The sequence below is a fragment of the Tamandua tetradactyla genome, chromosome 3, assembly GCF_023851605.1.
Source record: "Tamandua tetradactyla isolate mTamTet1 chromosome 3, mTamTet1.pri, whole genome shotgun sequence".
Classification (NCBI taxonomy): domain Eukaryota; kingdom Metazoa; phylum Chordata; class Mammalia; order Pilosa; family Myrmecophagidae; genus Tamandua; species Tamandua tetradactyla.
The window spans coordinates 133744628-133772221 of record NC_135329.1 but is presented as its reverse complement, the minus strand read 5'-3'; the positions used below and the strand labels follow the sequence as shown (position 1 = coordinate 133772221).

Genomic DNA, 27594 nt, shown 5'->3' with positions numbered 1-27594 from the left:
TCTCAGTGGCTGGCAAATTCCATTTAGAGAAAGGGTAATCGTGAGGGGCTCAGCATTTGGTTGAAGGAGGATATAACACGAGTGAAGGGGAAAAGACGCAAGGAAAAAACATAGAAAAAACTTAGAAAAACCCTCTCCTGGCACGACTTGATCACATTTTATTTCCTGTGTCCCTATAAGGACTATTTAAATAGAAGTGTATACTATGAGATTCCCGGGTTTTCAGTAGGCTCTGAGAAGCAAGAACCTCACCAGTCGCTCACACAATCTTTGGCCTTCTCCCCTTTCTCGCAGGTTCTAGCACCTGTCAGCCCCCAACCTTATAAACTCAGTGGCTCAAGCAGACCAACTGGGCATGCTCGGCGGCGCAGGCAGCCTTTGGTCTTTCAGAGGCGCGGCTCTGCGCTTGGGCAGGGACACGCGTGCCAGTTCAGCCCTGGCTTCAGCGCCCATCCCCTTTGAGCCCAGGAATTAGGCTGCGCCCTGAGGTTAAACCTTCACCTTTAAGTGGCTCATCCTCAATCCTCAACCCCCTGAGCGCTACCAGAGTTTCGAGATACTCCTCGCTGAGGAGTTGTTTTCCCACTTGTCTTTTCTTTGCAACGACTAATGTTTTAGCTACTGCGGCGTGAGGAGCCCAGGGATAGGGTCCTGTAGCTAGGGGCCTGGGAGATCACCTTTCCAGAGTAGCCGTTTGACACTGAGTTTTGGAGATTTCTTGGCTGGCTTCCGCTGAAGCACGCTTGAGTAACCCGAGCTGTGACGGCTCCCAGGCTCTCTGGATAAAGGAAACGCGCGCGCGCGCGCGCTTGTGTGTTTGTGTGTGTATAGGGGGAGAGGGCGGGGATAGAAACGTCAACTCCCCCCCACCCCCACCTCCCCACAGCCTCCTTTTCTTCCTCCCCTTTCTACAAAAGCTGCACAAGTCTTCCATCAATCCCCCTTTCCTCTGGTCGCCCTCCCTCCCCGGCCCCCGGCTTCCTCCCATTCTCCCCGCCACGCTCACAGCTCTGGGCAACAGCCAGGTTAAACCCATTTGCACTGGGAAATTGACGCTGTTTGGGAGAAGAGAAACAGATCGATTGCTCTTGTGACTCCTCGTTCCCCTTTCCCCACCCACCCCACCCCCACCCCCACCGCTCCCTCCCTCCTTCCCTCCCCCGCCACCTCCCATCACCCCGCCTCCTTCCCTCTCCCCACCCCCAAACGCTCTCACTCGCGGCAGCCCGGTGCGAGGCTCCCTCCGGAAGGTGAGGGGAATGGATTGGACTCCGGTGGGGAAAGCGGGTGTCTAGAAGTGGTGCTAATGGGAAGAGATTTCTGGTTTCTAAAGAGGATGCTCTGCCACAAAGAGCGGCTTGCGCGCTGGCCTGGGCTCTAGCCGAGGAGAGATCCCGGGAGAACTCCAGAGCTCCGGGGGAGCGCTCCTCGGAAGACCAGGGTCAACATGCCTGTTCGCAGGGGGCATGTGGCACCACAAAACACATTTTTGGGGACCATCATACGGAAATTTGAAGGGCAAAGTAAGTTCATTTGTTCTTTTCTCTCTCGCTCGCTTTCTGCTTTGGTAGTGCACTTGGCGTCCGCCGCTTACACGCTGGGGAGACCGGCAACTCCAGGCTCTGTCAAGTTAAGAGGCTGTGAAACCAAGCTAGGAGGTTCGAATGGCAGCGGGAATGTTTTCTCCTTGATATTAATTTTGATTTACATCTTAGATTATGGTCTCCATTATAGGAGGCAATTTGAGCCCTCCTCTCCCACTGCTCCATTATCTGCCTTGCTACTTCATGTCCTACTATTCTACTATCTTAAAGGGAACGTGCCAGTATGACATGGGTTTATATTTTGAGGTTGTTTATTGTAGACTTTTTGAAAGTCAGGAGCAAGACTGAGCATATTACTGGATCAAGAGAATACAAGAGGAAGCAGCGATGTAAATGATTATGCAAACTGTTTTACCTATGCTAAATTGCAGGGCTGTGGTATGCCTGGATGCTTGCTTGCTGTTAGTTTATAGAAGCTAAACTTTGTATTAAATCAATGCAAATATACCTAAGCAGGATAATTTGGAAAAACAATATCTGATCTGTGCTCACTTTTCAAAAGACCTATTTTGAAATATCCCCTTATATTTCTTACCAGAAATTTAGAAACTGAACTATAATAAGTAAATCCCACAAAGCCTGAAGCAGAGAAATTTAATGTTCTCTTTTGGAATAGCTATGGGAAATGAATCATCATTGTTATATAAATATATTAGTTTTAATTCCTATACTTGCTAAGGTATGCTTGACCTTTCCTTAATATACATTAGTGTACATTTATGTTGTATATAGTTATTTTGGCACTGCATTTAATGACATGAGCATCTGGTAACTTATATACAAAATAAACTTGTTTGTCCTTCTTCATATTATATCTGGAAATAGTAAATGCTATCTGTGGTCAAAATTAAGAAACGGTACATGTTAAAATTTTACTACACAAAAACTCCAGGTTGTCCCAACGTAAAAGTGAAAAAGTGTTAATATGATATTCACTGTGTGTGTGTAAATATTTTTATCTTTTGAATAATATAATGCATTATCGAACTGCTAATAAATTGGAAATTGTTTCATTGCTTAAAGTGAAAGGTTTTGAACATAGTATGAGTGCTATGACTTAGAGGAATAGAGAAAAGCTAAATATGAGAATAATAACTACTTTGAGAAAGTTGTATTATAAGGACCAAGAATGAAGTGAGAAATATGACAGTGACAGGATGTTTCATTATTTTGGCTTTGAAAATATTTTCTTAAAATTAAATAGCATTCTGGAACTATCAAAGGGCAGGGGCCAGTGTTTGACCTGAGCATGCATTAGGACCTCTGGGATTTGCAGGGCTTGAAAACTAGATTATTTTTGAGAACTAATACCCTCATAATTTGAAGAATGATTCTTTAATACTTTTTGTTAACATTACTTGGTGTCATACATTAATTTCAAGCTTACAGTTTGTCTTTTTATTTCTTTTAAGGGTCTGGGTAGTTAGCAATTTTAGGAAGCACCTGCATTTCAGAACTCTTATTATGCAACAAATTGTTCCAGTGTATATGAGAATCTTGTGGAAGCTTTTAAAAAGATGCATTGCTATCTTCTTATTACAGATAAAAAATTTATCATTGCAAATGCCAGAGTGAAAAACTGTGCCATCATCTACTGCAATGATGGGTTCTGTGAGATGACTGGTTTCTCCAGGCCAGATGTCATGCAGAAGCCATGTACCTGCGACTTTCTCCATGGGCCAGAGACCAAGAGGCATGATATTGCCCAAATTGCCCAAGCATTGCTGGGGTCCGAGGAGAGGAAAGTGGAGGTCACCTACTATCACAAAAATGGTAAAATTTATCTATTTAGGATTCCTTGTATTTGATAATTTGATTCCATTAAAATGAAATTTTGTTAGCTGATGACTAAAAGTTCATATGCAGAGAAGCCCGAAGTATTCACTTGTAGATATATGCTTTGCATATTTCAGGATCCAAGAAGTATGTATAATCTCATAAGTAGACCAATAGGAACTATTTCTTTTTTGAATAAGGGTGCTCTGTTTGAACTCTTCAAAAGTGTAGTAACTTCGTGTCACTGAAGACAAAATGCTAGAAATCAGTCGTATTTTCTCTCCTCTCTCAGGAATTATTTAAAGACCAATGATTTTCTGTTTGCCTTTATATTTATTTGGTAGAAGAGAAATTGCAGAGTTTTATTACTTTAGCTAGAAAATATTTTATGAAGCAAAGTCTTGTTGAAAGGTACATATCTAAAACTATTACAATTCTAAGTGTCCTTGGATCCTCAGCTTTTTTTGATCTGCAGCACCTCTTAGGTTTTGTTGTTGTTACTTTTCATGCAAGATTAAGGATGATATATAAAGACTCCTGAAATTTGTCTAGTAAATCTATGTATATTCAAATAATAAAGGCTATTCATATAGTCAAGATCTGTTCTAGAATAAGAAATGGAGGAAAGGAACTATGATACTGTGGAGTTAGTATACATATTACAGCTGTAGCAAAACTGGGATCTCAAACTTTAAGGTTATGCCTTAACTTCAAGGGCACTCCTCCTTCCTGGCTTGCTATGGGAACGTAAATATATTAGACCAAAAAAAATACACATTTAATGAACATAAATGCACTATATACACAATATATGTGTATATAAACTCATCTGTATGAAATATTCAGATATACCCATTTTAAGGTATATGCATTATCAAATGTGCACCCAATGACACTTGGCAATTTAAGGCTTAAAGGTAAATTGATTTAAAAAAAAACACATTTAAGTTAATCTTGTTGATACTGCATCATTATCTATTTCTTTTTTCTCCATTGACAGAAATTATTAAGGCAGAGGGGTTCAAATTTTTTAGGAAACTCTTAAGGTTTTGAAAATGTAAAATGTGCCTGTATCATATAATGACTCATCATTTAGTAAACTACAGAGGAGAAATTCCAGCAGGGAAAAGGTTTAACTCTTCCTCTTATTTCTTATACTCAAATGTTTCAGGATAGAAAATGTACATTTTAGTTATTGGATTTTCCTTAACATCAGTTCAAGTGTATATATGCATAAACACTATTGGCAATGAATAGATTTGTATAAATTTGGATCAATCTAGAATGAAAGCAATTATATGATTATTAAATAGCAGAGGTTGTTTTTCATGTTGTTTGCAATTTTTTTTTCACTTTTCAATCGGTAGTGTTAGCACACTAGTAATAGCCTAATTGCTCAGTTGTCTTCAAAGCATTCTTGGACTGAGACTCTCACTACCCAAATGCTACTCATTTCTTTTTTATCTAATGCAAAAATTCTGGATTTGGGGAGTAATTTAAATTTCTGACATTTTTTTCCCATCTGAATATTTAGCATGATGTCAACACACCTATATCATAGTTACTGCAGGAAATGTTGGTACATGTTTGGTCATTATGTTTTTTGGGCCATTTTAGAATTTTTTCAACTTATGGAATTGAAGTAAAAATTAATATGGACTCTCCAAGTCACTGAAATCCTAACTTTATTTTTCAGATAGTGTTTTAAAATGGAGGCTGTACCCAGTACACTGCAAATGTAATGATGATAGTTTTAAACCTAGTTAACTTTTATAATATGTTTCATAAAATTATCTCAAAACCTAAAAAAAACCATAAGTTGGAATTATAAACCTGATTATAAAAACATCTGTAGTGAAGATGCTAGTGTAATTACTAATGCAATTCTTCCTATTTGAATCATTTCTTGGTTATAGGAATTAAAATTTCCGTTTTTGGACAAGAAATCTTTATTTGGAAGCTTCTTTAGGTATAGAAATGTACCCTTGGTGACAGTTTTTTTTTTTTTCTGTTGGCTTCATTTTTCATATGTGACTTAGTCTACAAGGACTTGGGTATCTTTAGAGTTAATGAGAAATTCTGACTGTTTAGTGTTAACTGATGTGGGAAACAAAGATGATGGGCCACGCTTTCATTTTTTCAAAGAAAAGATATTAATTTGGATGATTTTAGATTGTGAAAACACAATTGTACTTATTTGCTTTGAATATAAGAAACTTGTGTTTTTATTTCTAGTGCAGATCTCTTGAATAGGATCTTCAGAGTGAACTGGTTTTATTTATATGGGAACTGCAAAATCAGGCAGACGTTGTGAAGTTCAAATGCTTTTGAAATTCTTACCAGCAATGCAACCTTTATAAAAACAGGAAGGGAAAAAAATCATCAAAATTTTAAATGATTTGTTTCTCAAAGTTTCCTTACTTATTACTGAAGTCATTTGCTTATGAGAGATTCTTGGTTCCTTAAGTGTGTACAGTAAATGCTTCCTTTACTTATTTTTTTATTTAGCATTACACAAGAATATTATGGAGTGATGTAATAACACACAATAAGCAAATAAACCAAGAATTGGATATTCCGTTTCCACTTTTTCCATCCACTCATATTAGAGTAGCAAAAATATGGGCAAGGTCTTTTTTCCAAGAGCTTGTTTTCCAGAGTGCTCCTGAGGCTTTATAAGAGTTTAAACCTGTGATCTGTTCTATGAGTTCATATTGATGCTATACATGGTGAATTGCATGATCACCATTGTGAAATAATGCTTCCTTCCATGCTCCTTTATTTACTAGATATAGTAGTCTTTGTTGTTTATCAGATATCAGAATATCAGTTTTAAAAACCAATTTATTTGCAGTTGGAATATTTGACAGCCCATCTTTTAAGGATTGTATTTTACAGTTTGTCATTATTGCATAAATCATTCTCGGCAGTTGTGAAATACTACTTGAGGTTAAAAAAAAAGCTGAAATCTTTTGACATAAAACTCTAATTATATGAAACTCTAATTACACTGAGGCTTATAAGGATGGGCATATATTTTATTAGCATAATTTACTCACTTTAAGATACCTTTTTCGCTCTAGTGATTGAGAAATACCAAACGTTTCTGTTGCTAACTAGCTCCTGGTTTGGAAGATAATCTTAACAGTAAGGAAATAGGAAAGAAGAGTTAATCTGGTTATCCCTTAATATACTGCTCATCTAGTTTAGGGTTTGTCAAGCTAGCTGTTTGAAGTGCTAAAACAGTTCAGGCATATTTAGATATGTGGCTTTGAACTTAAATTATCAAACTCTAAGCATTTGGAAAATCGAAGTGAATTTCAAAATAAAGGTTTTACCTAAGTAGGAAACCAAGACTTAAACACATTATTTTTAGAAGGCAGGGTGTTCCTATATTTTGCAGCTGTGCTTCCAGACTCAGTACAATAGCAATTTTGTTAACACATCAGAAACGTATCATGTGTTTACAGAACTAAAGAATGTGAGTGGCTAAGAGAAGTCCTGTCCTGATTTAGTAGTCATGATGGGATCAGTACAAAGCTCATGGGCGGTTTTTGATTCAGCTAAATTCCAAAAAGGTCTTGATTTGTTAGCACTTGATTCGACTGTATCTGAAAGTTACAGAGAAAGACCTTGTAGAAAGTGCTTTGCTGGTGTGATTGAAGGTATGTATCTTCACTCATTCCAGTGCTCTGCAAGTCAATGTTTTAGGTACTAGAGAAATAGGAGGAGGAAATGCCAAGGATGATACAACCTGATCTCTACTTTCAGGATATTTATATTACAAGGTGACTAATGCTCTTTTCTGTCTTCTAAACCCCAAGATGTTTTCATGAAATTGTTTTTAAAGAAAAAATGAATATATAGACCGTGAAGTGAAGACGGTTTTATATAGGTAGAAAATCTGAATTTAGAATTGCCACTCTTCCACTTGTTCCCCAACTCTGAAATGAACTTGTTTATGTGTACCTCCCGTCACGTTTTACCATTTATGCTTAATAACTTATTGAAGAAGCATATTATAGCTTTGTTATGGCATGTAAAAGGTTCATCTGTCCTAACTCCTGGATTGTTTAGTAGAGAGACAGGTGGTAGTTTAGACTAGAACAAAATTTATTTTACTTGTGTGTAATTCAAGTAATGAGAAAGATTTTTAGGTAGTATCTTGCCTAGAATTTTCTTTTTGTGTTCATTTGTGTGTGTGTATGTTCATTTTAATTTTATGTTTATACGTTTCCATGTCTCATCCAATAGAATGTTGTATCAATATTAATCCCAAACCCATCAGTAACATTTACATTAAACCTTATTTACTTAAACCTCATAACATCTCATGGACTCTGGATATTATACAGAATTTCAATCTGGTCAATTTCATTTGCTAATAAAAAAATAATTCTCAAGGAATGCTTCTGCTTTATTTTGGAAACTTTATTTTGACATTGTGTCCAGTGAATCCAAAATGCCCTAAAACTATGGATGAATTCTGTTCGTTAGTCCCTTTTCACTACCTACAAGCATCATACCTATAAGCATCTCTGGTGCTAAAAAGAAGTCATATTGTTTCCCAGTTTGAGAGAAAACTGCTCAGTTATTTTCACACTGAAGGATTGAGAATAGGGTCGGTTTAGGGCTACAGGCTTAGACTCAGCTTCAGTGGGAGGAACTTGATTCTACTGGCTTCTAAGTTTCTTTATGCTATAAATAGTCACTGAATCAATTGTTGGCAGCAGTCCAGTGAAGAGAACTTTCAGCCAGCCAGCTAGGAGTGTCCTGGGATAGTTGAGCCACAGGGAAATAGGAGCTTAGAGTATGAGGTATTGAGGCATCACCATTTATTTGACCATCTAAACTAGAAACCTGGGAGTCCTTCCCAGCTCTAAAATATAACCAGGTGAACGGACAAAGTTTACTTCCTTGATGCCTCAATTTCCATTCCTAACATATATTCAGAGAATTACAGGTAGTGCATTGGGCTGTAGAGATGATTGTGTTACAGTACAATAAATTACATGGCATTATTTCTAGTATGATTTCTTGTGCATAATATGTATGTGATAAATAGCAATTAATTGAAAATGTTTCCAACTGCCTTTCTTCTACAGACCTTATGTTCTAATCATACTTGACTTCTCAGAGTTTCTCAAGTAGGGCATGCACTTTTATGTCACCAAGGCTTTGCCCACCCTTCAGAAGTTTGCCTTTATCTATCATAAAAAGGCAAATGTCTCTCTGCAAGGATGGCCCTTCACTCAGCCTCTCATCCTAAAGAAGCCACCATCATTCCTCCAGAGACAGATCAAAAGATTACTCTGTAAAGGTCTTCCTAATTCCCCCACTGCCTGCTCCAAAACCTTAATTTTTACCGCCTTCTGAGTCCCTATAGCATATGGTTTTCAACTCCAGTATAGCACCTCTAGTATGCTACATATAATTACATATTAGTGTACATATTATTGTAGTCAATTTATCTGTTTTTAAGCTCCTTAAGAGAAAAGACAATGTCTTATTAATTTCCATATTCAGGCTGTATGGAAGTGTGCCTGGTAATAAGAAAGAATGAACAGTAGATGAGAAATGGTATCATGGAGTCAGAGAAATGAGAAACAGATTGTCATCAGGGGTTGTCAGAGAAAAGAGAGTTACGGAGAAAGTATGATGCTTTGATTTTTCTTTTTTCCATGCTTAATAAGAACAATTTTCCCCTTAATATTATTATTGGCCATTTACTTCTTTGTTTAGTAAGCTAAGCCATTAGAGAAAATTATCTTCATAGCCTGTAACTTCATAGCTAGAAAAATATTCAGTAAAGAGAGAAAGAAGTTACTAACCAGTTACCAAGGCACCAAGTATCATTTTCTGGGCACTCCAACAAAATGACTCTCTAGTATTTACAACAACCTCTTATAACCACATGCAGAATTCTCTTCTGTTCTTTTCTAATTTGATCCATTGATGTCTTTGACAAAGTTACACTACTGCCTGCATAAGTTCTATAGTCTTGGCGTTTTATGCCTACTGTAACATCTCATAACTCACTTATTTTCTTGAAAAATATTAGTTAATCATGAGGATTGATTTCAGGTCACACAGTGGGAGTATAAAATCTAAAATCATGAAGTTAGTTTAATGTTATTTCAAGTAAATATTTTCTCTCACTTTACTTTACCATCTTCATTTAGCAGTAATACATAACTGTCGAGAAGCCAGAGTCAGGCAGCAGTAAAACAGCAATCACCACAGTGAAGAATTAAGTCCTATTACTAAACAGTTAAGAAAGTCGATTGCCCCTTGTCACAGGTGGGTTTTGGTAAAATCTAGTACCAGGCTCCTACGGCCTGGGCTGAACATTCTACAGTGCCCTACTCTTCCTTATTGAATTTGAGTAGAATATCTAACTAATAAAGTCAAAGTACCCCTTCTGTGGACAGCACCTATCATGGCCAAGGCAGCCCTGAGTGCTTTCCTCAGTTAAAAGTAGTTCCTCTTGTGGGCATATTTGCTCTTTCCTTGGTTTCCATTGTTTTGTAAAATGTCTCACGTTACTTTTTGCCCTTAAGATGGGTAAAAACAGCCTTGGCTGGTGTTGGTGGGCAAGGTGGAGGAGGAATGCGAGAGGACCTTGGCTGCATTTCTGCCCTGAGTAGGCTCAGTTTGTAAAATGATCTCAACATTGACCTGGCCAGGGGAAGCACAAGGGTGCCTGAGTCACACTCATTGTTTACCTGCCTTTTCTTCAAGATGGCCAGTCAGAAGACATTGTTACAGCTGCTGGACTCTCAACATTACTGGTTGTATTCCATTTCCATTCCCTGTTTTGTTTTGTATTTCCCCTTATCCTTGGGATCTTACACGTGTTTTTATTTGTCATGATTTGTTTGTTTTGATAGAAAGACATTAACTCTTGCACACTGTTTGAAATAGTGGTTGTGAGAAGCATGAATTTAAGACAGCTCACAATGTCTGGCTCTTCTCATGGAGATCATTGACTTCTATGCTCAAAACACCATTCTTAATTCTGCTCAATAAAATCTGTATTAATGGACTCTGTGTTTCCACAGTTATGTGAGACACTTATAAATTTTCTATCTACGGATGCTTCCTGCTAATTCTGTTTCTCTAGAGAACTCTAGTTAATACATGACCCAAGATGATGAATGATGGTGAAAATTAAAGTATAAATTGAATAGCAGTTTCTTAATTCATCTTTCAAAGAACAAGCAAAGAATAAAATTTAGGACAAACCCCTCAAAACTATTTGTCTTAACAAAGCTCATATGTTGAACTCATAATTCTAAGGTAATTGAATATATAAGATCATATTAATTTGAAAAAATCAGTGTTAGAGCTGTGCAACATTATTTGTTGTGTTTATAATTTTTAATCAGGTTCCATTACCACTTTTAGCTAAGCTATTATTTCTTCTGGTTTTGCTAAACAATCATAAACTTTTGACCTGTTTCCTTTAATAATATTAATCAGTTGATCTTTAGCTATACATTCATTCATGTCTCTTATACACATGGATGTGATTAAAAAGTCTGTTTCTTTGATCTGTTTGGTGTGTCAATTTTGCTCAGTCAGATATTCCTCCAAGACAATAGAACTAAGTGACCTTACAGGTTAAGGCTTTGCAGTTGCATTACTATTCACTATCATTTATCCAGAGGTAAGAAGGTTTGTTTTGGAGCCATAAAAAAAATTCATAGATAATCCCCAAATCAATCCCTTATGTGGTTTCTAATCCCTTTGCTTTTTTCCCTTAGTTTGTCATAGATGGGTCTCCAAAATCCCTTCTGAATGACCCTTTGTTTGCCAGATTTTCTTTTTGAATCTGCAGATTTTATTGAGATATATTTGCATACTACATATTCCATCCAAAGCATACAATCAATGTTTCACAGAATCATCACTTAGTTGTGGAGTTGAGTGCCAGATTTTAAGTACCATGGCTGTGATCCGGGGACCACAGACCTCTGCCTAATTTAGACATTATCCTCTCAAAGTAGGAAAGGTGAGTGGGGGGGGAATTAACATTAGATGTGCTTTAATTCTGTGACTAGCTCTTTGTATAAATTGCTTTATAGGATTTTCATGAGAGCTTTTTAGAGTAGATATTATCTCATTTTACTGATTCATTACATTAAGTTTCAGAGAAGTTAAGCAAAGTGCTAATGATCACAGAGCAAGGCAGAGAGGAAATTCAAATCTAGATTTGTCCATTGTTGGAAATTCTACTGCATTATCTTCAAAAGATAAACGTGTTTAGACTAGACACTTCCCCATCCTCTATGTCCTAATTCCAGTTCTTATTCATAGATTCTTATTATCTGAAGTGTGAGTCTGATAGATGTAATGGACACCAGAGGGTGAATGAAGCAAGCTTTACCCTAAGTATTTTGTGCTTTAAATAGAATTGTATCAATCAAGATGAATCTCTATCTCTCAGGGTGCAGAAGTTTGCTGAAGATAGCTAGCAAACTTTTTTTATGCCTGTAACCTTTGCATAATTATTAATGGAACTAAAATTGTTCAGTTTCAGATCATAATTTACTTAGTTACCTTAGATTTACATGGCATTTTTCATTGGGTTCTTATATAGGCAGTCAAGTAGCAAAATTCATATAGTTAGTATGGTTTTGTAGCAGGGCGCTGAATAGTGTGTTTGTCCTCTCTCCTTTTCACAACAAAGCTATACTTTCTGGCAATATTGTATGATTTGACAAAGTTTTCTACTACTATTTAAAAGGGAAATCAAATTTAGTGGTGTGGAGAGTATATGGCTTATTCAAAATCCCTCTAATTTTCTTGGGACAAATGTGAGACTCATTCCTGCTACACATCCTATTTTCTCATGCCTCTGAGTGTTCCTCGAAGTCCCCATTCTCTGGAATTCTTCGTATGCTCCCTGTGTTCCCTCTTCTGGGATAGCCTTCATGTACCCTCTCAGCACCTTTCACCAACACTCTTCTCCACTTTTAACCAAACTCCTGTGCAGCTTCAATCTCGGCTGCTTTGCAGGTCTTCTCTAAATTCCTCAGGCGGAGTTAGTCACTGTCTTTTCCACATTTCCTAACATTTTATCCTTGTCTCTTTTAGAAAATTTCTGAAAATATAGTGTAAAAATTTATTTCTATATATCTGTCTCTTCTACTCAACTTTCAACTTTTTGAAGGGACTTATTAAAGCACAAATTTGAAAAAATAGAGGCAATAGAAACAGGAAAAAATAGATTTAAAAGAGCCTAGGCATATACCTGTGTACAGATAAAAATATCTGTGAGTTGGGAGGGTCTGGAAAAGTCTTGTTTGTCCATTCACGTTTCTATACCAGTCATTGTGCTAGGTACAAAAGTTATAAGAATTAGCAATTTTTGTTATTTATTAATCAATAAATTAATAGCATGCTGCTGTATGGCTTATATAATATAAAGCAGTTTTTTCCTAATATTGAACAACCTGTAGCTCTGTTCTAAAGGAACAAAATTCTGATGCCTTTTTCTGCTGTCTTCACTGGAAACAACCTCATACTTATGTTGGTCTCTTGACACATTTGATTCTTTTTCCCAAATCATGAGTCATGGGTTGAGCTTATAAGGCCTGTATGGTATCAGAAGACGCTTCACCAGTCATGCCCTGATACGAGATCTACCACCTCAGCAATGACTGAATACCTCTACTCTCTCTCTCTCAGTGTGATTGGGCTCCGCCATAGAAAAATTAGAAAATAGAGAGAAAATGGAACAAAAAAACTATACTCTTGCAATTAAGAGATATCACTGTTCCCATGATGACATACATTCTGTCTATGATTTTCTACACAAAAATCCGCACACACACTCAAATTTTTCCAAGACCAGGGTAACACTATATATTTGAGAAATTTATCTGCAATATGCGTATGTTTTAATGATGACATAATATTTCTTACATGGGCAGTCCATAAATTATGTTAATATTTACCAAGTGTTACATTGATGGTAATAGCGTATTGCTGAAAATACCCTATTATTGAATACTTTCCTATTTCCAACTTTTTGCAAGTGTAAAAAAGAAACCAAGAGGCTATAGATTCATAGTGTATTTTTCCCCTATTTTTTTTCCTTAGAGTATACTGTTAGAGGTACTGCTAGATAAAACAGCATGTGCCTCTTGCCAAATTATACTTAAAAAAAAAATGCTCATTTGTACCTTTCCAGTGCATGTTAACATTTTATTATTCTTTTTAATCTTCACTCATCCAATAAAAATATTCTTATTATCCAATCATTGAAGTTAACCCAAAATCTTTATTGAAATATGTGTATAGAAAATATTTGAGGCTATTTACTTTCTTACTTAAAGAAAAGTGTTTAAGAGTGCCTAAGCCAGGGAGCAAAGGCATGCTCTGCTCTTGAATTGCATGATTACATGGTCCACTCCACCCTAGGGTCACTTGTTCAATACCTGCTCTTCACATTCACATTTTAATTTCAGTTCTTTGCTGGCAGTTTTCCAAACCTCATACTTAGACGCTAGTGCCAATTATTTACTACTTAGCATTCCTTCAACTGTATCTTCTTTCTATTTGGAGTAAGTTGAATGTTAAGGTGTTTTCAGCATATCTTATGTATGTAAACAATGTTGAAATTAATGTTTAAGGAAAAGAGTTGTTACTTAGTAGTTTGCATATGATATCTGTATAGGTTTGTACAAATGCAAGTATATATTTAAATGTTTATAGTGTGCTTAAAGGCAAAGTGATATAAATAAAAGGTAATAAACTCATGATAAAGAAATTTTTTGCTAGGATACCATGCAATAGAAGTGAAATGTACTTTTACACCACAAATGGTATCAAATTCTCAACGATAAATCAATGAGAAAATTTATAAGCAAGAATAACTCAGTACAGAATTAGATCAACTACTAACTTCATCTCAGTATAATACTACTGAAATGACTACAGGGAAATATCATTCTTTTCCTAAGCTGCCTTACTTAACCAAGACATGCAGAGCTCAGGTAATCTGATCTTTGTAGCTGTGACTCAGTTCTCGGGTTTTCCCTCTAGGTGTTCTTTATAATGAATGTCACTTAACCAAGGCTCAGTAGGATTTATTGGATTCCCAGATTGCCATTCTTAGAATCTGCTGCCCAGTGAAGGATTGCACAAAAATACCACTAATGATGCACAACCTCCATTATCCTGTTAGCTGGTATCAACTCATTTCTTATTCTAAAATTGAATGACTTGTTTCTTCATAGTTCATGTTTCTAGAGTGAGCAGAAGGTGCGCTGCTGAAATTTCATACCCACCAACAATCGTCATTTTAAATATATCCACAGCAGTGTGAGTGTAGTGTGTTACACAGCATTTTGTTTTAATTAGTGACTCCTTAGAGGATGCCAATATCTTCAGTGATGAATTTCCCTCTGGAAAATACTTCATTTAAAAGAGTTTTGCTTTTCCTTTTTGTTATTAATTGAAATTTCTTGAAAATGTTAGGGATACTGATTATTTTCTCTAAATCTTTGCCAACTGAGAGTTTTAGAATATCATTCTTGATTTTTTTCTTTAATAATAGAAAATAATGTTCAATGTCTGGTAGACCTACAATTCTGCTACAGAAATGAAAATTAATCTCAAGTGTAAAAGAGTAGGCAAAGCTATTTTTGGAAATACTTCTTATATGGCATTTGCAAAATTGCTGGTAACATTTAAAAAAAAATTCCAGCAGAGAAGACATAGAGATTTTAGTTAGAATATCTGGGACTATAGAACTTAAAACTTTCTTTAAAATATAAAGAAAGAAGATGAACCCTGATATTTTAACTATTTTAGCTGCATGGTGAAATACCTGGAAAAGAAAAAAAGAAATCCTGGCATATTATTTTCTTTCCAGAAGTTATAATGTATTAACTTCTGTTAAACATTTCAAGAAACATGAATTTTGAAAAAAAAAAGATCAGAAAAATTTTTAAGTTATGACACTATAATATAACCAAGCAGGGCCTCTTCCTCTCTTGCTACCAATTCCATTGTTCTAGGCTTGGAAGAATTACCCCCTCCACATCCCCACTCCCTCCTTAATATTAATTCAAGTGGGAAAAAAGAGATCTTGGGGTTTTGTTATTTTTATTTATTTTCATTTCTTTTATTTGAACATATCTACTAATGAATTCAAATATTGACTGGTTAAACTGTAGCAGCTTATATGCAATTCTATAACCAGAGATGAAATAAACAATAGAGTATGAGTTGAGCATTTTAAATGACATTAATAATAACTATTATTTATTGAGTGCCTTACCATGTATCAGAATTCTTTCAAAGTCTTCATGTTATTTCTTATTGAACCCTCACAGCATCCTATGGAGTAAGCATTAGTATTAGTCCCCATTTACATAAGGAAATGATGAGGTTAAATAACTTTCTCAAGGTCAAACAAGTAGCACATAGCAAAGCTACAATTTAAACCCAGACTATCTTCTTTCAGTGCCTGTGCCCTCAATGCTTCACCACTTCATTCTTTCCTACTCCATTCATGTGTGTGCACACAGTATACACGTGTGAAATCAGGCCCTATATTGAAAGAATATGAATAATTTTTTAATTGGGGGCATTTAAATGTTTTTAGGTCCAAAGACTTCTCATCTTCTTTTCTCAAATGCAATTAAACAAAATCCTGCCTCCTGCCATGTTGGCGAGTGGGTTCTACGCCTTTGGGACCACGATCTAATTCTCCTTCAGAGGCTGCAAGCATTATGTTTTCTTATATCTTCCATTGTATTTCCATTATATTTTCAAACAGACAATGTAGGTCTTAGAGAGAATTTAAATTCATTTCTATATCCCCAGTGCCTAGTGCGGTGCCAGGCATAGAGAAGCTGCCCACCAAATAATTTATTTTAATAAACAAAGCAATTGGAACATGAGGCAAATTCTCTTCACCAAGCTGGCATTCTACCTGTCAGTTACTTCAGTGACAACATGGAACTAGCTTCTTGCCTAAAACCTGTTTTAAAATGATGATAAAGAGGCATTGTGGTTTTGGAGCCAGGTTGCCTGAGTCTAGATCCCCGCTAGGACAGATATGCATTGTGGGGTCTTCCACAAGCTACCTGACTTCCCTGTCTTCAGTGTCCACGTTGATGGGTCCCATAGTTCATTTGTGGGGGCTGAGATTATAAAAGCAATTACAATAGCACCTGGTACTTAGTAAGTGTAATATTAACTGTCAACAAATAAAACAATATGAAAAGGAAAAATATGTGAAGAGGAAAAATACAGACTAAGTTGATATGCTTACTGAGTGTTGTTCACAAAAGGAAATTTGGAGCCACATGTGTGACTGAGTAAAAATATGTGAACCAAACTTTGACGTCAGCAGGAAAAAGGAGAAATCAGCAGTATTTCTTAAAAATTTAAAGTGTCAAATACCAGGAACTTTATCCTGGAGACTGTGGCCTCAACCAAATTCTATATAATTTAGTTTACTTTTTAGACTTACTTTGAAATGCAGAAACTCATTTTAGGTGAGAGTACCCTGAAAATTCCAGCATCTGGACGACTTGCGCTCTTAAAATTCTTCTTTGCACAGCTGTCTTTCAGTTATATCGTAACCGAAAGTAACTTTCCAATGAAAGTACTCCAGAAACCATTGCCTATTGAAAGTGACAGTTCCTCCAAGCCACAGAAGTGAGTCCCCCTCTTACCTTAGAGGGAGTCAAGATAAATCTTGTTTAAAGTGAAGATGGGCAATTAATTGAAACCTACTATTTGAAGAAAATACAGATATAAAATACCCAATATAGGCATCATAGCTAAGGTTACCATATAATTCATTATCCAAACCAGGATCCTTTTTAGAGTGAAAGAAGAAGTTAATAATTACACCAAAGCAGCAGGAAAAATCCTGGGCTGTCCTAGGCAAACCAGGATGTTCGGATACTCTAAATACAATCTGTCTCTGGCAATATATATCAGGCTGTAGTACAGACTTCTCACAGACATATATTAGTCTCCCCAAACTGGTGAGTTTAAAAATGCATCCACTCATTCTTGTAATGCCTAAAATGCTTACTCTGTAGACCATGACAGTATCTTGCAATCTGGAGACATGTCAAAATTCTAAAGAATGCATTGCACTTGCTGACCTCTTTGAAATAAGACTACAAATGAATCTCTCCATAAATAACATTTTGAAGTTTCTTAGTATAGGTAATTAAACTTAACTGTTTTGTGGAATACAGTGAGTCATAAGAACAGCAATAGACAAAAGGTAAAAAGATTGAGTTCATTATTAAATGTGAACATCCCTTTGAAAGCCAATAGATAGCCTGGGTGTGCATAGGGTGAAAACACAGGCATATTTTTTTCCCTGGCTTCTCTATTAGGCCTTAGTCAAATTTATTAGTCTACTTGTAATCCTATGATAAACTTATCCTTGCTTTATTTTAAAAATTTGTTCTTGTAAAGAATTTACAAGATACATTAAATAGGAGGGACGAGTCCAGAAAAGTTAAGGCAGATAACATTAAAACAGCAAGATATCAACATTCTAATAAAAGCAACCAAAGAATAGATGGATGAACAAATAAGGAATTCAGATTTGGCATACATAGTTAACATATTAGACCACGTGACATTAACAGAAATTGATCTCTCAAAATTTGAAGAAAAAAAAATGTAGAAATCAAAAGCCAAAATTAAGAAGTAAGAATTTTTTTAGAAGAAAGTTAAATGAAAGTGGTACAGCTGGTAATTTCATATTGTTTGTATTCTTCCAGATCCAGTCCAAACATAAGGGAAAATTATCTTTGTGAAAATTTAGGTTTGTAAACAAATTTAGCATTTCAGTGATACAATCCAAAAGGCAAAAACATAAACTATGGATTACAGTAATTATAAATCTGCTCCTTTCCTCCCAGATTCAACTATTCCTTTTAAATTATCCTTTATTGTTGAGGTCATTGTGAATGATGAAAGCATTACTTAAGAAATGTGGGCAAAATAAATAGAGGTACGAGAAATTACACCCTCCACACTTCCCTGTCTGTTGTCCTGCTAACTATTGGCCTCCCTTCCACTTTATATTTGCTAAATAAAAGTTCATGGAATAAATAAATACCTGAGTAAATAAATTGTAGAATGCATATGAATATGTGGAGATGGAAATCATATTGTGGGTGGTCATAATTTCAGTTGGAAAATGTTTCCCTCTTTTAATGAACTAGGATGAAAACAAACAGATTCTCATTCAGCTTTACTTTCAAATTAGCTTTAATGAAAGTTACTCACAGAAATGAGCAGCACATGATATTCTTCCTTTGTGAGCCATTTCTTGTCCTCGCTGCCCCCCTACATTCTTCCTCACTTTCTTATCTCAAGAAAGCCTTGTTTTGCGTCAATTAGATAGAGACATGGGTGGTAGAAATCCTTGGCAGTTCAAAAGCAAAATTTACTACTATCATCTAAGCAATAAGGTAAACACGATTCTTGCAAAATGAGAGAATGATCCATTATATAACTTTGCTATTATTATTTTAATTAAAATTTTTATTTTGAAAGATAGACCTATAGGAGAGCTGTAAGAATATTACACTGAATTGTCCTGTAATGATCACATATATTCAGCCATTGTTTGCTCTTGGCCACATTTGCTCTATTTCTCTTTCTTTACATTTATGTATGTATTATAAATTTATATAGATATATATTATACACACATTGCTATTTGTGTCTGTTTATTTATTATTTTGCTAAGGCATTTGAAAATTATTTAGAGGCCATGGCTCTTCATCCCTAAATATTTCAAACTTTTATCTCCCCAAATCAAGGACATTTTTTATATAACTACAGTGTAATTATCGAATTCAGGATAATTTACACTGATACAGTATTATTATCCAGGAAAATTCTAAATATGCCAACTGGCCCTATATTGTCCTTTAGATCAATTGTTTATAGCAATTTAATATTTAATTCAGTACCGTGCATTATAGCTATTAGTCACATCTCCTTTAAGCTGATCAATTTATTATCAACCTTTCTTGTCTTTCATTATGTTGATAGTTAATGATATAGGCTATTTTGTAGAATATTCAATCTGGATTTGGTTGATAAAGCTTCATAGCTTTGTTCAAGTTATAGATTATTTTTGGATATAATATGTAAGTGATGTTGTGTCTTTCTCAGAACATCACCAGAAGCACCTGAGGTTAGTTTGTCACATTATTGGTGATATTAAATTTGATCATTTCTTGTACCCTTTTTATTATATGCTTTGGCAATTCAGATGTCCTATTAAAAAGTAAATTAGGGCGGGCCGCGGTGGCTCAGCGGGCAAAGTGCTTGCCTGCTATGCCGGAGGACCTCGGTTCGATTCCCGGCCCCACCCCATGTAACAAAAACGGAGAAACAGAATACAATAAAACAAGAAAATGAAAAAAAAAAAAAAAAAAAAAAAAAAAAAAAAAAAAAAAAGTAAATTAATTTTTTGTGCTTAAAAGTGACTGATGTATACTAGCAACAAAATGAAATTAAATAAATCAGCATCAAAACTTTGAATGCCTAAGAATAAATTTAACAAAAACCACGAGACATCCATGTCAAAACAGCCACAAACATTGTTAAGAGAAGGTGAGGAACAAATAACTAAACGGAGAAGTAGTCTGTGTTCTTGAATTGGAAGTGTCAATATTGTGAAGATGTCTAGACTTTCTAAATTGATCTGTAATCCTAACCAAAATCATAGCAGATCTTTTACTTTTATAAGTAAAAAAAGAAACAAAAAGTAGATCTTGACCCCTATATTATTCTAGAAACAAAAATTAATTTGATGTGATTTATAGGCCTGAATATAAAAGCTAAGATTATAAAACCTCTAGAAGAAAATAGAAAAATATCTTTGTAACCATGGGTGGGCAAGGATTACTCATAAAGGTATAAAAAAGACACTAACCAAAAAGTAAAAAATGGGGCGGGCCGCGGTGGCTCAGCGGGCAAGAGTGCTTGCCTGCTATGCCGGAGGACCCCGGTTCGATTCCCGGCCCCAGCCCATGTAAAAAACAAACAAACAAACAAAATATAATAAAACAAGAAAATGTTTAAAGATGTTTCCCTTCCTTCCATCCTTCCTTCCTTCTCTGTCTTTCCTTCCTTTCCTCCCTCTCTCTAAAAAAAAAAAAAAAAAGTAAAAAATGATTTATTGCTTACCATCAAAAGTATAAACCTATGCTTTTCAAAAAAATACATTAAGAAAATGAAAATTGGGAAAATTTATATTTTGATGAGTGCATTTCCTAATATAACTTATGTGGACAGCTTAATTGAGCACCATAAGTACATGAAACCTTGAGTAGGGCATGAGATTTTGTTGGTTTGTCCAGAGTGATGCCCCGATAAATCCCAGTGTGATTTGAACAGTGAATAAAAAAGTATTTGCAAAGTCCCCTTCGGGGAATGGTGAGAAAGGGGGAAAATTCAGCTTCCCCAAGTTGAATTCTTGATATTCTCACAAGCAGTGGGGACAGTCAAAGCAATAGGCTGAGCCCTCAATGTTGGGGTTTGTTAAAAAGAAAAAAAGAAAATGAAAATTGACAGACTAAGGAGAAATATTACCAATGCATTTCTTTAACCAAGGACTTCTGTATGTGTGCATTCCTACAAATCAGTAATGAAATGACAACCCAATTACAAAAGTGGCAAAAGAAAGATAAAGTTAGTCAATAAGCACATGAAAAGGGAAATGTGGTTTAAACCAAAATAAGGTACCATTTAAAACCCATCAGAATAGATAAAACTAAAAAGACTAACCACACCAATTGTTGGTAAGGATGTTGTGCAACTGAAACTCTCATACCTTGCCAGCAGAATTACAAAATGTTAAAACCACTTTGGAAAAATGTTGGATGTCTTATTATAAAATTAAACATACACTCACCTTCGGATCCAGCAAGTCCACTTGTAGGTATTTTTCCAAGAAATGAAAAAATATATGTCCAAAAATTGATTTATATAAAATGTTTATAGCAGCTTTGTTTATAATAGCCCCAAATCCAAAACAACTCAAAATATCCAGCAGCAGGTGACGAGGTAAACAAATTGAGGAATATCCATGTAATTGTATACTGGTCAGCAATAAAAAATTATTAAGTTGGTGAGATAAGAAGCAACATAAATGATCCTCAGAAACCTTATGATGAAAAAAAATCAGAAACAAAAGGATATGTACCATATATTTCCATTTATATAAAGTTCAAGATTAGCAAAAACTAATCTCTCGTGATAGGTATATTAGAGCAATTGTTGCTTGTGGGGAGGAGGGACTGACTGGCAAGGAACACACAGAAACTTTGGGGAGTGATGGGTAGTTCTACATCTTGAGTAGCGTGCTCATTATATGAGTGCATACGTTAGTCAACGTCAACCAATTGCACCTTAAATTTGCTTTTCATTTTACATGAATTTACCCCAATTTAATAAAGCCACTCTTTACTTTGAGAATCAGATTATTATTTCTACAACCATACAATCATCACAAGACTTCAGTGAGACTTAAGTGAACACATCAAAGGAAATATGTTTTTAAAATTCTAGACGCTCACTTTAGCATTAGGAGAATTCGCGTTATATTCAATTTTCTGCTGCTTGAATCTTTGTCACAGCAATAAAAATTTCATTTTCTATCATTTTTCAGAAATGTTAAAGTTGAAAGATATTATAAATATTGTAAATTACCTGCGAAGATTTTCATGCTTTAAGAAATAATGTTTGCACACACTGATTAGCAACTAGTTTTGTTCCTTTTTCCCAGTTCCCTCTCAGATTTTAGCAATGGCTCAAAGGAGCTAAATATTTTATTTTATGATATTTTGGCTTATATACCACCCACGCTCAACCCTTGTGACAGTAGTGAATTGTCACTTTAAATCCAATATTTTACCCTTTTAAAATTATATCTAAACCGATTGCATCTAATTCTTTTCTATATTCATAAATCGTATCTCAGTTTTGTTTTAGGGCATTATTTTTATTCTTAAGTGGCAAATAGGTCTTCGATAATCTGTGAGCCCTTCAGGGTAGGGTGCTTTCTATTGATTTCTGCGTAATTTTCAAGATTCTATTATGGGAAAGGGTAGAAAATGACCATTTTAATGAGAGTTCATTTTTCTTTGATGCAGAATCAAAGAGTGTTACTAAAATAAAACATGGTTTATTAAAGAAAGGAAGCTGGACTGATAGGAAGGATTTCTGTGGGATGACTGATTTCAAAATAGGACTTTTTAATCTGTAAAATAAAGGTTGTGAGAAATTTTAATTGTGCAATCCAAAAAAAGGCATAGACATGCTGTTCCTGTATAGGGATGCTTCTCCTCTTCACCAAATTCTGAAATCTAGAATGAAATAACTTTTCCTGAAAATTGAAAGAAAGCAAGCATGTTTAAATATATAGCTTTGGAATGATATGGCTGTCCCCAAGAGATGGGATTGGTTAACTATATAAAAAAATCTGAAAAGAAGTATGTATTTATGGCAGCTACAGCTATGACAGCATGTGTGAGGTGCAAGCCTAACATTTTCCTGACTTCTGAGGCTGGCATAAAGTGCAATGAGGTCTTCTCAGTGACCATCCCTTTGCCATCCAGTATGCATATGCCATCAGGGCATTCTGACCCAAGGGTTGTGTTTCACACTGTCTTTTATTCTTCTTTGTGTTTCATAGCTTCAAAATTAATTCTAAATCATATCGGTAACCTAGTGGACATATAATTGGATTATTTCAAAACATTTTTCTACAATAGAATGTATACTCACGTTTATCATCATGAGAGTTTGAACTGCATCCTAATTATCTTGTTGGTTGATAAACTAAAGCTTATTGAGTACATATTTGTGTCTTTATTGGGGATACTGTTCATGTATCTCATTTTTTACTATTAGAATTCTGATTACTTGTAACTGTTTGCAATCTTTAATACTTCACTAGTTACACAGAAGGCTTCATTTTAACGATTTTGTTGTTCTGTTTATAGATGGAACAACCAATTTACAATAAATTGGAGGGTAAGATAACTTTTAAGTGTATTAAATATAAGATTATAATTCATGATCTTTAGCTATGGGATATTTGGGAAGTTTATTTCAATAAAATTTATGGAAAATCATGATTTTCAGATTGTAAAGAATAAGCTCCTGCTAGCTACTCAGTTATTGAGGGAGGCAGAAAAATGCAAACAGAAATCAAGAGGCAAAAAAAATATATATGTAGATGGGAAGGTTCAGATGTTGAAAAAAAAACAGGGAAATGAAAAGAAAATATATATGTGGGAATATAGTGAAGGGTGTGTATGGTAGGAAAACTCCTACAAGGAAATTGAGGGAATAATTGAAAGAAGAATATTAAACAAGAGAGCTATGAGCTTCCTGCCTTCCAAAGAAAGCATACCAATGAAATTTCTGACAGGCATAAGTTCAAGAGGGTTATCAGAGGCTGGACACCGAGATCCTGGAAGGATCAATTCTTCAGTGTGAAGGGTATTTATTTCTTAGATCTGTTTACTGTTCTATTTGTAGCTGAGCTAAGGGTGATGAATAATGGATAACATGACACCCTAATTGTCTCTGTAATAAAGGCAGCAGCCCTGGAATTCTTTATATCTTATGAGAATCATATATTGACAGTTACACAGATGAAAGAGCTTCCACTCTATAGATAACAGGTGTTTGTTCCAGAACAGCAGATTTACAGTTCCAGAAGTAGAAGTTAATATTTGGGGTCTTTTATGCCTTCTATACATAATCTCCTTGGTAAAGTAACCCGATTAAGCCTCAGAGGTTAAAAAAAAAGAAGAAGACAGTGATAATGACATTTCCACCCTTAAGTCAATTTTAAACAATATTATCTAGAGGTGAATTGTGGCAGAATCACCACATTTTAAAACCGTAAGGAGCAGGAATCCCCTATTATGCTTTCTAGGAAGTGGGCCTATGGTTTCTGGCCCGGTGGAGGTGCTTCGAAAATGCTGAACTAACCAGCATCTTGCTTCTTCTCACCTTCCTTCTTTCTTTGAAAAAGGCTTTATTTTTACAAATATTGAAATCAAGGCCAGGCAACTTGCCCAAGGTCACTTGGCATCAGGACCAGGGTCCACATTTTCCAGGTCTACCACAGGGCTGCATTCCCCATTAGGTAGTGAAGGCATTGGCTTCTAGCTCATGCTCTCAAACAAGCAATATTCCGACAAGAATCAATGAAGATTTGGTTCCCTTTTCTTGGAAATGAGAAGCATTCTCTGCCTGAATTTCAAATCCTCATTTCTCATTACCCTTTTATTCCTCATTGAACATTTCATTGGTTCTTGTGCTTTTTAAACAACCTTTCATAAGTCTTAATTCCCAATACAACACACGAAGTGCATGAGTCTATAAATTGATTTAAACCCCTTAAGAAGGGATGGTACTCTTTTGTAATGTATATTAAAATAGTAAGCCATCACTATTATCCATAAAATTATATTGAAATCTTCTAAGATGGGAATTTACATTTCTTTTAAGCATCTACAAGGGTATTAGAAATGGAATGGTATAAAAATCTGTTTGGATTGGTGACTTTGGCTTATTTTGCCTTATAGAGCTCTTGCAGATAATTTTGGGACATGTTTGCATCCACAAAAAATACAAACATCATACAGACTTACCAATGCTATGGAGACAATACATGGAGAAAAGAAAACATTAGATAACAGTGCAATCTAGTTATAGCTATTGTTTTGGATTTTGTGTGTCTGTTTGTGCATTTGTTTTCCCAAGTAGAGTTTCAAAAATTGATGTTGAATGCAATCCTTAGAGAATTCTTCCTATCCAAAACATCATCAGCCTGCTAAACTATGATCAGTGAATGCCCTAGAACTCTCTGTTCTGCCTAGGAGGATGCTGGTAGTAGGACAATTATAGAAACCCTAGTTAATGATATTTTCATCCTGCATTCTCTTTCCTGCTGATTTGCATAGTTAACTTGCCCCATTTTGGAAAATAAGGAAACATTCAAATTTTTAAAACATTATCTCTTGAGAGAAGTGTTTGGTCAGAGTCTTGAAAATACACATTTTCAATTGCCACTACCTTCTTTTGTTAGATGATGTCTTTGCTACTTTGAGATTATAATTGTGTATATATGCTGTTGAGGTATTTCTGCCTCCATTTAAAAAATTAAATTATAGTACTGAGAGTCATGCATTCTAGTTTACTCAATGATTTCGGTCTCTATGGTCTGTTTCTTCAAATCATTTTCTTAAAAGTTTCTAATAGCAGATGGTCAAATTAGGTGAAGAAACATTTACCATTCAATAACTCCCCCCATTTCACTTTATGCCATAGTTGAAAGTCTTTGAGAAATTCAGTTCTTATTACTCATTTTCCTCAGGAACTATTTAAAACACAGTATAGCTGCAACTAAAATGCATGTAGAGTATGTAAGAAGATAAAGATTCCTCAAGTTGGGTATTCTCGTAATGACCTGGCAGATGCTTTTGCATACATGAGGGAAGGGGTAAAATAATTGACCTGTAGACATGGGCTTAGATGAAAGAGACTACCAGTCAGAAAGTACACCGCCTGGGATGGTGGGAGCTGGCCGGAGCAGGCTGGAGTGAGTCCTGGACGTTCCTGACCAGCCAGGAATAACCCTGTGGTGGCTGGATGGTGCCACGGTCCGTAGGTCTGATGCAGCCAGGATAATGGTGGGCAGTATTCAGGAGATGGGGCTTAGTGCTGTTTTAAGTGTTCAGATGTATTTGATGACATTTTGAGATTTTTATCAATGAGTACAGCTATATTGGATGTAATGACAGAATTAGCACGTAGGTATATAACACACATGCCTTACCATTACATATTATTTATTGCATATATATATATATATATATATATATATATATATGTTTTGTTTTTTTTTTTTAGTGTGGACACAATAACTAGGGTGCCTACCTGGTTTAAGCCTAGATTGAGAGGAAACTATTAATTATTAGTGAAGTCCAATATTATCTCCTAATATTCATTAGGATTCTAGGGTTCCACCAGGATTTTCAAAATTCCTTGAAATGGAAACTACTTGTGACTGTATAGTGTTAAGAGATTTTCATTCTTGAATGCAGCCAAAGGTGGTGTCTCCATTAACCAGGCTTGGTGTGGTGGTTTTCTTTCTCCATTATGAAAGCAAATTAACTAAAGTGGTTATAGAGGAGTAGGTTTACTTATTGAGAGGAAATGCAGAAGATTATACCACCCACACATGAAATAATGTTTTTATATTTCAAATACTTTTTGATCATGAATATATTGACAGGATGATTCAAAAAATTTTTTTTAGCTTTTTTTGTGAATCATTCTGTCATGTTCACTTAGAAGTTTCTTATTAAGTGAAAAGCAATCTTGGAATAGACTGGTGATATTACTGATAATACATTTCACTACAAGTTTGATTTCTCCTAAAGTTCTAAATAATGTTATGGCATGCTGTATTAAATGATTCTGTCATATTTGCTGCACAAAATTTCAAATGAGAATTTAAATATTAAAGTCAATTTTTCTTAATTGGAGACTTAAGAGAAATTATACACTTAAGAGTTTGGGTAAACCATTAAATTTTTAAAACTGTGTGAGCTGTGGTTGATAGTGAATAGGAAATTTTCTCAGTGTTTTTATAGCTTTTCTTACCAACAATTGGGGAGGAGTGAATGATGGGTGTAAAGTGCTGATCTAAAGGTTTTAGAAGTTTCACCAAGTTTTAATGAGACTTACCAATCACTCCCGATAGCAGCTTGATCTTTTACAGCCATACTAATAAAGTTTTTCTTCTACAGAGTTCAGTGATACCATATTGTGTTAAAAAATAGAGAAATGTACATGATGAGGAAGATTGTTTTAACAAGGGGAAAGAGTACAAACTGGGCTTTAATTTTCATCCATGATTGTCTTACATTTCTTTGAATTTAAAGATTGAGGTGTGTCAATTATTCTCAGGCCCAGTTGGGTTCTGGGCAGCAAACGTCACTTTTTACACTGCCACTTTTCTGACTTGTCCTCTCACCTTCAGCATTTTCAGTCTTCTGTCTCCATTGTCTTCGTCCTGCCTGACTTTTTGAACATGCAAACATATTTCCTAAGTTTCAGATTGGAATATAGAGGAGATACGTTATTTTCTCATTGGTTACTTTCTGATTTCTGTCCC

General features: G+C 35.4%; 1 protein-coding gene and 1 long non-coding RNA gene across 2 annotated transcripts in view; one reads left to right on the top strand and one right to left on the bottom strand.

Annotated features, from left to right (window-relative positions):
• Positions 1-1447: 1447 nt before the first annotated feature.
• The window catches only part of KCNH7 (potassium voltage-gated channel subfamily H member 7), a 495299-nt gene continuing 469152 nt past the window's right edge, over positions 1448-27594 (top strand). Inside the window, exons 1-2 of the mRNA XM_077151943.1 lie at positions 1448-1523; positions 3147-3377. Coding sequence (XP_077008058.1) covers positions 1448-1523; positions 3147-3377 — 307 coding nt within the window. The remainder of the gene's footprint in view (positions 1524-3146; positions 3378-27594) is intronic.
• Positions 12666-27594, bottom strand: part of LOC143676356 (uncharacterized) — a 62337-nt gene continuing 47408 nt past the window's right edge. Inside the window, exons 3-4 of the long non-coding RNA XR_013172030.1 lie at positions 15673-15731; positions 12666-12721 (exon numbers count right to left, since the gene is read on the bottom strand). This is a non-coding gene — a long non-coding RNA (uncharacterized LOC143676356). The remainder of the gene's footprint in view (positions 12722-15672; positions 15732-27594) is intronic.